This window comes from Falco rusticolus, chromosome 2 (assembly GCF_015220075.1).
Source record: "Falco rusticolus isolate bFalRus1 chromosome 2, bFalRus1.pri, whole genome shotgun sequence".
Taxonomy (NCBI): Eukaryota; Metazoa; Chordata; class Aves; order Falconiformes; family Falconidae; genus Falco; species Falco rusticolus.
The window spans coordinates 114,599,972-114,615,520 of record NC_051188.1 but is presented as its reverse complement, the minus strand read 5'-3'; the positions used below and the strand labels follow the sequence as shown (position 1 = coordinate 114,615,520).

The window sequence follows — 15,549 nt, the reverse complement described above, 5'->3', positions numbered from 1 at the left end:
TCCTGCCTCGTTTGGTCATACTGGCTGTGTGTCCAGGCTGTCTGGCTTGTCTTCCGATCCTTCAAGTGGCTTTTTATGGTGCTTCTTTAATGGCTGCTCAGATGCCTTCAGTTAACAGACTTGAAAATTGGCTAAATCTTTTAGAAGAAAATAGCTTGCCAAGAAGAGAAAAGCAGATGTTTACTAAAGAAACTGTAGGAGGTACATTTAATATTATTTTTATTTTTTACTGGCAGATGTTAGTTTGCTGAGAAAAACAGTCTGCCAGTAGCTTCATGCTCTGATTTGGCTTCAAGCCTCCACAGCAAGCAAAGATTCTGTTAGCTCTGTGGTTAGCTTGTGGCTTGACTTACTGGGGATGCGCATTAGATGTATGCATATGTGTTTAATTTGAAGGAACTTAGGAGGGGGGAGAAAAATATCCCAAAGGAAAAGATCACGCCATTAGTCAAATGAAGTCCTACTTGAGGTAATGTGGCGTCTGAACTCCGCTGAAGCAAGTCAGCGTGAGCCCGGGCTGGTGAAATCTGCCTGCACGCACGGGTTCAGTGCCGCTCCTGCTGTACAGTCTGTTTAGCCAATTCAGTTCTCTGGCCTACTGCAAGTGTATATATTGATCGTATGGAATTGGAGGGCTTTTTCTGTCTGTTTCTGGAACCTCAAAGAGGGTGCTAAATACTACTTTCTCAAAATTAAGAGCTGAGAAGGGTTGCTGATATTTCCATTCTGCAGTAATCTTGTAAACCACTATTTTGCAAGATGGCAGGAGATCTGAAACGGCAGTTTATAATCACTGTCTGCAAGGTGGCTGAGCAGGGAATAACTGAATTCCTTGTGGACTGTCCTTAAGCAAAGCTCTTTGTGATTGGGAATGTTCACGGTATGACACAAAGGGTGTGTTTCTTTTGTTTGTGTGGTTTGCTAGGTGAAAAGTTATTAATTCAAGCATGGACTACATTGTCAGATGCCACAGGGAGACACCCAGCAGCTTCAGATTGTCTCATGTGCTAGTCGGTATTTACAAAACAGCAGTCATTAATTTCCTTAGTATTATTTTATTTTGCTACCAGCCCTGTTGAGTTCTGTAGTTTGGTTTGGTGGAGAAGTGCGAGAGTGGTACAGAGCAGGAGAAAGAATTATGAATGGGTAAAAAAGGCTGGAGGACCAACAGAGAGTAAGATTTAAAGTAAAAAACGCTGTGGAAGCTGACATATCCTAAGGACAAACTGTGTATCAAAAGTAAGATGCGTGTCTAGACTGTATTAAAAAGGAATCGTGCGAATACCAGAACTAATTAGGCCTGGTTTTCAATAGACTCTTCTCTCATCATTGTTCTGGCATTTAGCTTAAGAAGCCAGACTTCAGTCATTCTTTGTCCTGTTGTTGAGATAAAAGGCTACCTCATTTAAATAAGCTACTTTAGATCGGTTCAGTCACCACAGCTTACAAGTCCAAGGAGAAGACCTAACAGTGCTGAAATCATTTAGCCCTGTTGGGGCTGCAGCCCTGAAGCTGGAAAGAAGGGTAAACGGCTAAAGCCGCCTGGAGGGGGTTGAAGGCTCTAGGTCTCTTACTTCTGGTGGAGCTCTTGGTTGGACTAGAAAAATGGCAGAGATGCTATGGAAGAGTAATATTTCATGCTGAGGTCTTGAGGGTCATCCTAACCCTCTTCGGAAGAAGCCTTAACCTTTCTGCTGAGGGCTGTGTTACTGTTTGGGAAGTGTCTGTTCTGTGTGAGCTAGCACAAGTATTCCCTGTCCTTTTGGAAACATCTCTGCTCCCAAAAGACGGCGAGGGAAGCACAGGCACTCCAGGATGGCAGCGTGGAGGCAGCAGGAGCGTACCGCAGAGCGAAGGAAAACAGAGCGGGGTGCCTGGAGGCTGCGACCTACCTGAGCATTTGCTGGTTGTGCATTATCATTGGAAATGAACACAGCTACCTAATCTGTTTGCTGGGCTTTATATTCTGTTTTTGCATGATGTGTCAGTAGGATAATGCCCATGACCTGAGTTTTGGCTGGTTGTGATGGGGGTGGCAGAGCCAGGGGAGGTACAGGGAGGAAACTTCCCAGTTTTGGATCTGGCCTGAAACGCTGTGGTAAATAGTTTTGCATGGTAATAGTTTTGCATTGTGGGTATCTTATTTCAAAATCTTGACGCCTTGCAAATGAAAGGGCTTTGGACTGAAGGATCTAGTTCTCAACCTGAATGCTATCGTATCTGTGTGGTTTTCATTTTGTTTCTAAAGATGGTGGCTTCATTAGGAATGTCAAAGAAACCTGAAAGTAATGATTCCTATTAAATATGCGGAGGCGAATATGAACGTGTTAGGGCAAATATTTACCAAGCCAAAGTTTACAACCTTAAATTACATGAATTGATGGCATAGTACTGGAGTGTACATCTGCAAATACATGGTTTTCACCTCATGCAGTAATACTAAATTTTACCATTTTCAGCAGTCTGTGAATTAGTATATGTAAATTTAACTCAGTATTTAAGTCAAAAGGTATACTGTGACTTCAAAAAAATGAGCTTAGAAAATACAATGTACTTCTTGCTCAAACATGTTATTACCTTTAAAAATAGATACTTGAATTGCTTTTGATGAAGACCTCAGTTTACTGTGTGATGATTTATGAGAGGACTTTGTGGACTTAATCTATTACACACACAAATACCATCACAATGGGTAGATTATTTTTTTTTTTATGACTGTCAAAATCTGGCTGGAGAGAAATGGTGATAAACAGGAGAGATGTTATTATGAGTTCTTTACCTACCCTTTGGAGAACTACTGCATTCTTCATCTCTTGAGGTGGAGCCTGCCTTGTGAGCTTCAGAGGCAGGAGAGCAGACTTGAAAAGAAAACATAGACTGACTTTTTCCAATCTTCAAATGAAAAAAAAACAACAAAAGCCTCCTACTGAATTAAAATTAAACATACTCCGTCTCCTGTACTGTCTGAGGCCGCAGGCAAAGATACTTTATTTTGCCACTTGTCTAGTCTTGTAGGTACTTTGTTTTAGAATGAAACCATTAAGAGTAGCATCATTATTTGTGGAATTCTTACAGGTGCAGCTTCTGATTTTCAGTATCAAGTTTTATTGTTGAATTCACAGATTTCAGCCTTATCACGTATCAGATATTATTAGAAAAAACTATGAACTTCAAATACTTCTTAACTGTGATTTAATAAGATGCACAGACATGTGAAAACTATGAGGAGGTTTTTGTGGTAATTTTTTTTATAAAAAATGTGTCTAGCAATACACTTACAATTGAGGAATGGTGTTCCTTAGCGCTTTGCCATAAAGTAACATTGTACTAAAAGTCTTTTTTCCTAGTTTAGTTATTCTGGTTTCACTCTTCTGAAAATAAAAATTCTGGTGTTGCAGTTTTTGTTCCAAAAACAAATGGCGCATTGTTTGCAAGGTATGATACAGAGGAAACACGATTGTGCATGAGGGAGAGTTGGCAAAAGTAAACTGTTACTTCAGGTTTCATGAGGAAATCGAAATAATACCCTGAAGTCCATCTATTGTAATTGCCACGTTTATTGCTGACAGTGAAATAACTCCTGAAAGAGCTTTACTTGCCAAGAGGAGGTGTGTTCCTCGGTGGGATGTTACTCCATCATTTGAAAGCTACACTCAAAACCTATGTGTAAAAGGAGAGCATGCAGGTGTTGTTGTGAGATGAGGTGCTGTGACTTTTAAGACCTTTCGTGCCCTGTTGCTGGGTTTCTCTGCAAGCTGTTGTGGTTTTGCCCTTCGGGTCTGGCAGAAGCTACAGGCCAGGCCGTATGGTATCTCTGTCCTGATACGAACCTGCCTGCGTCCTCAACAAATCCAGTAACCAGGTGCTTCCCGAGGGCATCCTCAGGGACGGCTTCTTATCCCTCTTATCTAGTGCATATGCAAGGGGCATCTTCCTCCAGCCACGTTTAGAACTTTCCAGGGTCCCTGTATGCTGTCCAAGCCCTTTGTCCTAATGCAGATGGGTCCGTGGGCCAGGAGGGGATAAGGGGAAGGGTGCTGTGAAGTTGTCACTGAGAACTGGAGGTTTCCAGCAACAGCTGAGCAAACTGGGAGCAGGTGAGCCACCTTTCGCTGTAGCAGGAAGGCTGTTCTGTAACGTGCCGCTGGAGCAGCACCCTATGGAAGATCCTCATTGATTCACGATGTGTTTGAACGCTGGGGGAGAAAGTACTGGCCATGCGTTTTATAGAAATATTATGACACGAGGGTGGTTCAATAAAATCCCTGCAAATTCTAGAGAGGATCATGTGTTCAACAAGTTGTTCTCCAGCATGGTGTTACCTATCAGTAGAAAACTTTCAGTAAGGTAACAGGGGTTGTTGCTTTGTAGTAACAGGAAACTTACTAAAATGTCTACTTAACAAAACAAATACTTTATAGCACTGATCTTTTTCTTTTTTTTGTCTAAAACGTGGTAGATGTATTTAGCGCGACAGAAAATTGAACTCGTATGGCTTGAAACCATAGTCAGATGCATTACAGAACCTAACTGTCACTGAGGGAGGGAGATGGGGATGTAGCAAACGCTTCCAGAAAGTTTTGGTTATGCTTGCATCATATGTATCTGTGTGTGTTACGGAAGCACTGTTTTTCAAAACAAAAAAGTCGGTAGTATTGTAGGCATGGTTTGTCCATCAGTAAATACTGTCAGATCCTTGACTTGGAGAGTATTTAAACTGAGCTTTTTAAAAGTAGCTTAACAGGCGTAAACGCATAGTTCTTCTTTGAAAATTAGTGGGAGCTGGAAATTTACTTCCCTTAGCCTTTCTAAAAGTTCCAGTCTTCATTTGAAGAAAAAAAAAAAACAAACAAACAAACAAAAAAAAAAAACCACCCCATAATAACAACCAAACAAACTAAAACCCTCCCATCATATGAAGCCTGGAGTTAGATTAGAAGAGTCGGAAGACAGGGGAAAAAAGAAGGAAACCTTCCTGGCCCTTCCCCCACGGCAAGGGGCCGGGCTCTGGAAGCACGGATAAACCTTACTTACCCTTTGATTTGTTTCCACAGGGCTGCGGCGTTCCAGAGGCAGAATTCTGCCCGGCAGCTGGCAGTACGGAGGGACTCCCTATCTGCATACAGAGTGCAGTTGCCAATTTAGAAGAACTGGATGTTGAGAAAAACCCTTATATAAGAGTCAAATCAGGAGTGTGAGTACTGAACCTTTTTTAATAGCATTTTGCCAGCAGGTAGAGGAGTAACGTCATGGGATGGAAGTCAGTCAGCAACAGAAATAATATTGGGGAGGTGGGGGGAGCGCTACAAATCGGGTAACATACACTAGATATTCCAAACTATACATTTCTGCGTTGTGGTATGTAGGCTCCTCGCAATGGAACCAAATTTTTGAAGGCATTTTTCCTCTAGTTACTGGCAGAAGTCTTTTATAACACTATCTTTTAGTAGCTTTATAAATAGATTAAGCAGCTCAGCTATAATTAGCTTTTAGTTCATTGGAGAATAGATGATGTCTCCTTAGTCCTCCACCCTGCTGTAACACTATGGCTGAATACCAGAAAATAAATATTGCATCATCCAAGCATTTCTCAAGCTACAGCCGTATCCTGACTTTCTGGAGAGAGGTGATGCGATATGATACAGGCCCCTTGGTAGCCCAGCATTTCGTGCATTGAGCAGAATAGTCTGTTTCCTGGGTAAGTGGCCAGCACTTCGCAGTTCCTAAAGTTTGGGAGTTCTGTGCCTCTTCTTATAAATCATTGCAGAGTGACATTAGCTGTTGTGTTACAAGAGTCTTGAGTCTGCCTTTCCACATGAGCCGAGCCTTCCTTCCCACAATCTCACAGTACATCTCTGAAGCTTGAGGTGGTGCAGGAATTAAAAACAGAGTCTTCTCTTTATTTTGATAGAATTTATTATAGCTTTTAACTGCTTATGGTCGGTCTGTGTAGTTTTAAGAAAATAATTTTTCATATGGCTCAGTGCATCTTCCTTCTTCCCTTATTTGGTCTGCTAACCCCGTGTCCCACTATTTCATTCAGCTTTTTGATTTAAAACAGTCTGAAGGAGTCTTACCATATTTAATCTTCATGTCAATACTATGATAGCCTGATTTACAAAGAAGTCTTGTAAATCATCACTATTTTAATAACTGAAAAAACAAAGTAGGATTGATATTAGAAGCCTTTTAATTCCTAAGGTGACAATCTGAGGTAAAATTTGATGTGTCTCATCCTCAGTACTAATGATGCTTTTGTGTATTCATAGCGTAACAAAGTCACTTCTTAAAGTGAACAAACTGGTAATTATCTTCTCTTTCATTTATGTTTAGCTTGGACTGAGAAAAAGTGAGATCATCTTGGTATTGATGTTGCCAGTACATTTAAATATAGCTTTGTTTTGGTGTGCTGGCAGTATCTAAAACACATCATCTAGCTCTTCTGAGTACAAAAAGGAAAATAAGTTTAATAAGATGTTTGTATTTGGTAATCTATCTAATCAGATCAATAAATCCTGTGTCCCTGTTGTTATAGATGGCTTGCTTACTCAGACTTTAATTACAAAGGAGAGATGAAGGTTTTGGAGGAATGCGATTCACCATCTGGAATTCCTTCAGCAGATGTAAAATCTCTGCGTCCCTTAAAAATGGTGAGGACTTCACAATTTCCTGATAAGCTCTGTGTCTTCCTTTTTATGTTGTTGCTTCCCAGAGAGTTTTGACCTAAATATGATTTAGGTTAAACCTTATCTATGTAACATCTCACGCCATGGTGTATTTGCAGTGTTGTAATGGCACAGCAGTCACCTTGGCTTGCTGGGCTTCTGATTCACCAGGACATCTTCCTGGGAAACTGCTGTTGTGGAGTGGAGATTGAATAAGCCAGAACTGAAAGGCTCTTAATTGTATTGCAGCCAACACCAATTCATTAACTAAAAAAGCTCTTCAGAAGTTGTTGATTTTCTTTTCTTAATGGTACAGCTAGAATCTACCAGGGGTGGAAGATCAGGTGAGGAGTTTATTACCCAGGTAGGACTCCTGTGACCACACGTTGCACAAAAACCTTGGGAGGTGCAGCTGATTTTTGTTTTGCTAGACAGCACGTAGATCTAAATACGAAAGAGTTGTGGGTGTAACACATAACTGTACTGTATACATAGCAAACCTCAGAAAGAGAGTTTAAAAGTCACAAAGGAATAAGATGTAACAGCTGTCTTTAGTCGCTCATGGGAAGTAGGTGTCTTATTTCCTCACGGAACGTTATTCACTAACATTTTCAGAGAAAGTGCATTTGTTGCATTTGCTCTTCGACCATAGATATGAATATGTCAGCCTCTATTTTCTCTCTCTTCTGGTGTTCATAGTTTCTTAGTGTTCCACCATCTGTGTTTAAGAAACTTGAAATACATACAACAAAGATCTAAAAGTTAATTTTAAAAATAGGTCAATATCAATTAGCTTGAAAACACATAGTAAATATTTGCTTTTACTAATAAACAGTGAAGGAATATTTTTAAATTGCTTGCACTCCTACAGGCTTGTCAACGCACTGATTTGTTCATAGGTCAGGATTATAGTGTCCCTGGCCTTCAGGAATTATCAGAGCATTTAAACTAGCATTTTATTTGGCCAACACTGAAAATGGTGAATATAATTACAAAGACTTCATGCTCCAATAGTACTACGAAATATATGTCAAAGCTTTAAGTTTTATATAAATACTTTTTTTTTTTCCCCCCTCTTTACTTTTTTTAGGGTGGACTAAAAGTACAAATGCCAATGAATGTCAAGGTAAGCACTGAGGACATTGGAAATAAAATATGAGCACATTGGAAATATAAAACCTTTGTTTAAGCTGTTGTGGTTTTTTTGTTGGATGTGTGATGTTCGATGAAGTATTCAGTGTTTGCTGATGAATAAGTATTCACTAATGCTGTCAAATCCAGACTTTCTTACTAGTGTTTCGTGAGATGTAAAAGTAGTAGTAGTTTGTTTCTTACACATTAGGAGAATGTGAATTTCCTATAGAAGAATTGTAAAGCTTTTACAAAATAAAATGAGTTTTCCTGACTGACACATCAGTCACCATAATGGAAAAGGATGAGAAGAGATGTTCCTATTTAACATACAGAGTTTAAAAAAAGGGAGGGGAGGAAGAGGGCAGGAATAGGACTGTTCCTTCCTATACCTGATCCCGTTGCAAGAGTCGTGAGTGAGGCCATGACCTTTCTGTGATTTGAGGAGCAGAAAGCTAATCCAGTTATTGTTCCTTTTCCCTCCTTTTTCTAGTTCTTCACAAAAATACTAATGTTTTAGGTAACTTTTAATTATCCAAATACATGCAAGACTCAGGCATTTTTCTAATCAATACCACAATAAATATTAATGCTATTAATGGCTGATCTGTGTGATTTGGCAGATGAGGAAACAGAAGGGACTGTTAACTGCAGTCACTGAAATAACTTCAGCAAAGTCAGAGAAGGACTTTGTGACTACTTTTGAAGGATTAAGCTCGGTGTGTCTAGCTGTGACCAGGTAGGATTCACTGCAGGCTAGTATGCACTGCCCAGGCACAGGATTACAGAATAAATCACAGTCGTATAGCTGCAGAGTGCATTTATGTATATAGAATTGTGTGAATAAGTATTTTTCTGTGGAAACGTCTGCAAATAGCCTGACAAGGGCACTTGAGTCAGAAGGGCTGAGGGAATGCAACACTGAATTTTCTTCATAGTGATGGCTTGTTGGAGGGGGAAGAAGGATGTCTTCCACGTACTGGAGCAGTACACCCCCCCAGCCTTCAAGTTACTGTTCAGGGCATTCTTAAGGCATTGTTTAACATCATGTCCTCTAGATAATAATATATGAGAAAACCCACTTTGGAGGATGGTCCAAGGAGTTTTCGGAGAACATCAGTTCTGTCCCAGCTGTGTTTGGTGGTGAAGAGGAGTTTCAGGAAATTGGATCAATACGTGTAATTGGTGGAGTGTAAGTATATTTCACTTTTATATTTATTTACTTTAAAATAGGAAATCATAACTAAATGCTGAGAAGTACTGACTAAGGGGGGGTTAGAACCTCTCGCTGGTAAGATGTTTTGAAAAGTAAGGAATATATATTTCTTTTGTCAGTTGTCAGCCTTGGATAAAACCACCTCTCCATGTGGCTTATCTAGGGAACATAGGAAGATAAAACTAAATGTGTGAGAGGTGTGAAGTCAGTGTTTACCATTTGTATGCCAATAAACTAGGCCACTTTGTAAATGCTGTCATTAAGGAACACAGAGCTTTAATTTATATTGCTTTTTATACTTCAGATAGTCTCTAATTAATTTATGGAAATGACCTTGGGTAGGTGTGGTCAGTCTTCAATTGGACATTATAATGCCTCTGAAATCTATAAACTGTTTTATTGTTTTAATGGTTTTCCTTTGCAACCCTGCTGCGTGGTAGCTGGCATTAAGAACCTACTCATTTTCCTTCACTGGGGCCTCAGATCGATTCTGTGTTGCCCTGCCTCGCTCTCTCCGTCGTACACAGGCACGAGAAGGGCTGTGTGACGCAGCCCTTAGGTCACCTGCTCGCGAGGTAGGCTCAGCGCCAGCTATTTTAGGTAGCTACCAACCCCACCATGCATTATTCTTTCAACCTCTCCCAAGACTCAACAGGACAGGACTGTTTGAAAGCACGCAGGATGTTTGCTTCGGCCAAGGAGCTTAGCAATAAAATTGTTTTCAGAAATTCTTATTTTTTTTCTTGCATGATTTCAATGTTAATACTTCAGTATAAAGATTCAATCATACGCGTCCTTTCAGGCTGTTGTCGGAATCTTACAAGCACTAAATTACAAATAAACTTAATTGTGAATACTCTAAAATAATCTATTCATAAATACATTATGTATTTACTATCGGGGAAGCCTCAAATTATTAAAAATCATCCTTCTGTCTGTTGTGGCGGCTTTTATATTTAATACTGCGGTAACTTAAAACAGCTGAATTAATGTAAACCAAATGGTAGAAAGAGTAAGGCTATCCCTGCCTGCCAAATTTCAGTGCTGACAGAATTTGTACAGTAGTTCTAATACTTAGAAGGAAGCTTTGATGAAAGAAATGCTTACAAGAAAGAAGGAGGGGGAAGCACTTTTTCAAATTAAGCTCCATTAGAGCTTTCAAAGTTGATGTGGAAATACCTTCTTTTAATTGAGCCTTCTTTGTTCAAAATAAAAAAAAAAAATGAAAAAAAAAAGTTAAAAACTCTTATTCCCTTAGTGCTAAAATGTATTCCATATGCAATATTTTATATATATTCAGTTCACTTGTTTACTCATATATATGTGTTTTTAGATGAGAGCAGGAAACAATATAAGCAGGTTAAAGTCTGTTCTGCTGAAATCCCATTGTTTTGTCACCTGCTCCAGCAAGGGTAGAATCTCATCACTTATTAATACACTGAAGACATCTACTGCTTGGTGGTTTTTTCATTAACATTTGGTGGGTTATGGTGTTTTGGCTGGTGTACTGGCCTCTCTAGTGCTGGATGTTGGTGTTGGGAACGTGGCTGACCCAGAGGAGGTGTGCGGGGAAGTGTTACGCAAAGAAACTGTTGTTGGAGAAGGAATCGCATGGAGTATTGATCCACGAAGAACACTTTGTGGATGACTGTCGTGATTTCAAACAAGCGTTGCCTTGTTTGTTAGCAGAGTCTGTGGTACTCATTGTAGGGTTCTTAGGATGTTCTCTTCCCCTTTTATTTGTTAGGGAAAATCAGGCGTGCAGTCATTTTGCTTTTAGTTACTTCTCTTTCTTTTGTTGTGTGGTTGCTGTAGATGGGTTGCCTATGATAAAGAACGCTACAAAGGCCATCAGTACTTGCTGGAGGAGGGAGATTATGAAGACAGACACTCGTGGGGGGGAACTGACAGTGTCCTCCTGTCTTTCCGGTTCCTTCAGGCTGTAAGTACTTTTATGAATTTCACACCAATTATGCACAGCTCTAGGCATAAAGAGGAGGGTTATTCTTTCTATATGGTACAGCTGTCTTGGGTTTAGTCGTTCCATCTTTTGCCCGAGTTCATTCTGATTCTTTTCCTACTTGCTGAAATTTAGACTGCACTGTATATACATGGTAAAGCAAAAGCAGGCTCTAAAGAGCCTTTGTAAAGTTCATACAAAGAATGTGTCTTGCAGAATTCCTTGTCTACCTGCCAGATTTTTCAAATATCTCACTTCTGCACTTCAAGCTATTTGAATCTCTAGAACAGAATTTTCTTAAAAGTTTAACCATGAGGAAGTGTACAGTGTAGTTCTTTATTAAAATAAAAATAGCTTTTCAGCACAGCAGCTGTTGCAAGCCTTAAAACAGCATTACCCTCTGTCTCTGTGATTTTTGTGCCAGAAAATTTTGGCAGCAAAAATAATCATGGTGAAAAAATCCCTGCTACTAAAGTGTTTAGTGGGGGCACAGATGAAATAATAATAAAAACTGTATCAAGAGTCCAGTATTGGAAGCCAAGTTAGACTTTTCAGTGCTGGGGAAACATGGGATTAGAACTTCATCAATTCCTTTGCTTTGGCATTTTTTTGTTTGTTGGGGGTTTGAGGATTTTTTTGTTATAATAGGAACTCTGTGAGCTTTAAATACAGCTGCAGAGAGTGACTCCTTTTGAGAATTAGATTGTTCACTCTGAGATTGCTCAATCATATATACTCGGTTTACTCATCTCCTCATGTGAGGAGGTGTGATATTCCTGAGCCAGGAATTTGGCGAAGTTTGAGGGTAGGCATTTAGAGCAAACGGACTGTCTCAACAGTCATTACTTAAAGGGAAAAACATAAAGTTAATGTGAATCCAGAAAGGCCATGCTTAAATTCACAGTTTGCAGTTTTGGTTTTTATAAAAGGTACCTAGAAGAATCTATATTTATAATCAGAATCTATCATATAACTGAAAGATAGAAGAATAAACTGAATTAAAGGAAAATGTCCTTCTCTAATTTATTTCCAGGTTTCTGAGAAAAACAGGCTGTTTTTTGAACGTGTGGAATTCGGCTGAATTATTGACTATATCTTAGTTTTTCTTTCTTTTCAGGCTGTATGTAGGATACTTGAGTAACTTAAATTGATCTTTTTAGATCTTCTTCTTGTCAAAGGACACAATTACAAGCTTAAAATTGTGCACGTGCCTAGCAGGGTTGACCTTCCACATATATGCATGTATTTAATTTGACTCGTGCCAGGAACAGTCATTAACATTTTAAAAACACGTATCATTTGCACTCATATACCGACATCGATCATGCAAATTGGCATATAAATACCGATGTATGTAATAAAAGCATAAGTAATGCTTTTTCTCAAATTGTAGCATAACTAAAGGCAATTAGCTTAGTTGCCGATAAAATGACTCATGGCACTGGCATTTTGTTGTTCGGCTTGACCAGCAGATTGACTGCCTCGCTGATGTGCAGTACGTAGGTCAGCGTTCAGGCTTGCCATATGCTCCCTTCATGACTTTGTATGCGATACTCAAGGTCAGGTATTTAATAACATTTTAGTACCAAACTCATGTTTTCAAAAGGGCCTGGGCAAAAATCCAAAACTAGTTCTGTGTGCTGCAGGCCCCTTGTGAGCACAGTAGGTCTTCTCGGTCATCTCAGAAATTCTGTCAGAAGTAGCGTGGTAACGGTTGCGATGGTGTCTGACTCAGCAGGGCTGTTCCTGGATATCAGATCTTTATTGCTCTTCCCTAGAAATTCTGTTTTAATTGGGTGAATTCAAGAGTCTCTGCAGAAGATGAAGGATTTTGTGACATGTAGCCGCGTTGCATTATTCATGATCAGCTTAGGGAGTGGGGCTGGGCATTGACGCTGCTCTTCATATGCACTCGCTGATGTGGTCTCATGTAGGGGCCAATCCAGCTAGAGTATTTTTGTTTGTTTCTTTTTTTGTTTCTTTTTTTTTCTTTTTTTTTTTGGCTTGGGCATGACACCAGACGACCTTGACTGTGTTGGCTTTAAGGCCAGGCCAGACCTGGAAACAACTTAGCCTGGCTCACGCAGCTGAAGCTAATGAGCCTTGTGTACCTGAGTCAGCTCCAGGCAGAGCTGGATCAAGTGTCTTTATGCCATGCTCCCAGAGCAGGGAGTGTGGTACAGGAGCACGTAAATGGCTTTGCAGAGAGCCAGGCTGGGTACAGCGTGCTTCATTAGCCTGTGTCAGTCCCAGCTCTGTCGACGCGGCTTAGTACTATGCAAAGCTATTCAGATGTTCCTGCGCCACGACGCTCAGTGTGACAGGTTCCACCAGAGCTTATTAGCGCTAGGAAAATCCAGCACGTGTTTCTGTACACATACGAGTGACTGCAGTTCGGCTGAGGCATGAATTTAATTTTCTGACAAATTGGAAGGTTAGATGGCACGCAGAAGAGGGATTGTTTCAAGTCACCCTTCCCCACCCACTGGTGAAGGTGCATACGCATGTAGGCATGCTGCAAGAGTTTTCAGTCTTAAATAAATTCTGCTGCAAACACTCACAAGCTCTAATGTGGGGATTCAGGGAGTGTTTTGAAAGCAGAGATAGAAAGAGCTTGAAGAATTGTTTTTCTCCAACGTACTGCCAGCTCTGTTAGCAGCATCTATATTGGACGCACCGGAGTCAAATACAGGGCTTGTTCCTGAGGGCAGAGAGCAGTTTGTACTGTGCTGGCTTGGGGGACGCTTGCATTTCCTTCTTTTCTGCAGCGTCAAATGAGGGAATCTGTGGACCTGGGGCTTCCTGTGGCTGTTGTGGTTGGGGAAAGAGCAAAGTGTCCGAGTCCTTTTCAGTGGAACAGAATGTGCTGCCTTTGGAGCTTTCCCACTAATGTTTTCAAGTCTAAAATGATTTGCCTTGGTCTAAAAGTCCATTTTTATGTATTTCTTCTATTGCTTATTGTAAGAGAAGCTGTAGTGAAAATTTAGGGAGGACAGAATGATGGCTGAATTTGAAACGTGTTTTAAATGCGGTAACAATCATGGGTATATTTCAGTATTTTAAATTTAGTCAACGAAATCATGTGCAGATTTGATCTGCATGGATTTTTGGGAAGCCTTACAAGTCCTTGCTTTAAGACTGTTAAGAGTAGCTGGTTTTCATTCATAAAACTGCACTAGTGGCTTTTGGGGTTAATTGTTGTTTGGTTTGTTGTTTTTTTCTAAAAAAGTAGTCTGAAGCTGCAGTTGTTTATGATGATTTTGCCAGACCTGGCACTTTGATTTCTAGTGTATACCTGATGTAGTTGTGACTTTTTAAATAAACAAAAGGAGGAGATGGTCAACATAGTAGGAAAACCAATTTTACTACAGAATTTGTTCTGCCACTTTTTAGTGTCCTGTAAACAATGCAGAGAGGTTGAGCCACATCAAGTGTTCGTTCTAAAATTGGTTTTCACTCTTCGTGGTGACTGAATCCTATACAAAGGTACGGTGTCCTCTAAGGAGTCTAAGTTTGATAAGGGTCACTGGGCCAAATGAATCTGACTGCATACCTGGCCTGGCCTTAATTTCTGAGTGGTTTTTGATTGTTGCAAGCCTGTTTTCTCAGTGTAGCCTTCAGTTTACTGCTCTGTGGTTGGTAGCTTCTAAATGCTACAGCAGCAGTATTTAGTGCAACAATTCCTGTGATGGTGTCCTCATACGTTTGTGATTCTATATCAGCTCCTGTATTTGCTTGATAACCTTTTCTCTTGTTTACAAGACTGACTTATTTTCAACTTACTGTAACATTGCTAAATATTTCAAAAGCACTGAAATAGAATTGAGTTCATGTTTTCTGTTAAAAGTTAAAGGAATAAAGTGAATGGATGGTTGTTTTCCATTTTCCCAAGCGGTGACTGAACTGTGTGCTCGAAATTGCTAAGTGGTTAAGAAGTTAGAGATTTGAAACCCAAATTCAAATAATCTGAAGCTGTGCAAGTAATCTGGTCGAAGAACTATGCTAGCTGAAGGCGTAAAGCAATGGCACATGGCTATGTAAGTGAGAACATGGCAATGTGATGTGGGATTTATTTTACAGCTGTAGTGATTAGGCAGTGGATACAGTTAGATGCAATGGATATATCCAGAAACCACAAACCCCTTGTGCTGGAAAGGTGATCTTTTCCTCTCCATCCTTATTGCGTTGTCACTAGGAAAGGATGAGGAAGGAGAACTGGAAGTAAAAAACTATAGTCATGGTAATGCTTGGAGTAGTCATTTGTGAAGCTGTTGGAAGTTCAGTGCTAAATCCCCAACCTTTGTCTTCCCCCTGCAGGCTTCTTTGCACTCGTAAGTCACCCTCATAGAGGAAAGGATGGTGCTCAGGGGCAGCAGGGTCTTCCTCTCTTCAGCGGAAACCACTGAAGGCCATATCAGATTGCCAGACTTCCAGCTAGGCACTTCAGTGCCAAAATATCCCGTAAAGATCCACACAAGGGACCTAATTCCCTTGACTGCTTTATAAAACACTCTTTCATGCTACAACTCTTTTCCAAAATGTTTCATGTTGCAAGGTGTCATTGAGCTGTGACAGCT

The 15,549-nt window shown here is 40.2% G+C and overlaps 1 protein-coding gene across 2 annotated transcripts in view; it reads left to right on the top strand.

Annotated features, from left to right (window-relative positions):
* Positions 1-15,549, top strand: part of CRYBG3 (crystallin beta-gamma domain containing 3) — a 94,264-nt gene that overhangs the window by 51,509 nt on the left and 27,206 nt on the right. For both annotated transcript variants that reach the window (XM_037378078.1, XM_037378079.1), the window contains 5 exons: positions 5,055-5,194; positions 6,536-6,650; positions 7,756-7,791; positions 8,855-8,988; positions 10,828-10,954. In XM_037378078.1, the coding sequence (XP_037233975.1) occupies positions 5,055-5,194; positions 6,536-6,650; positions 7,756-7,791; positions 8,855-8,988; positions 10,828-10,954 (552 nt within the window). The remainder of the gene's footprint in view (positions 1-5,054; positions 5,195-6,535; positions 6,651-7,755; positions 7,792-8,854; positions 8,989-10,827; positions 10,955-15,549) is intronic.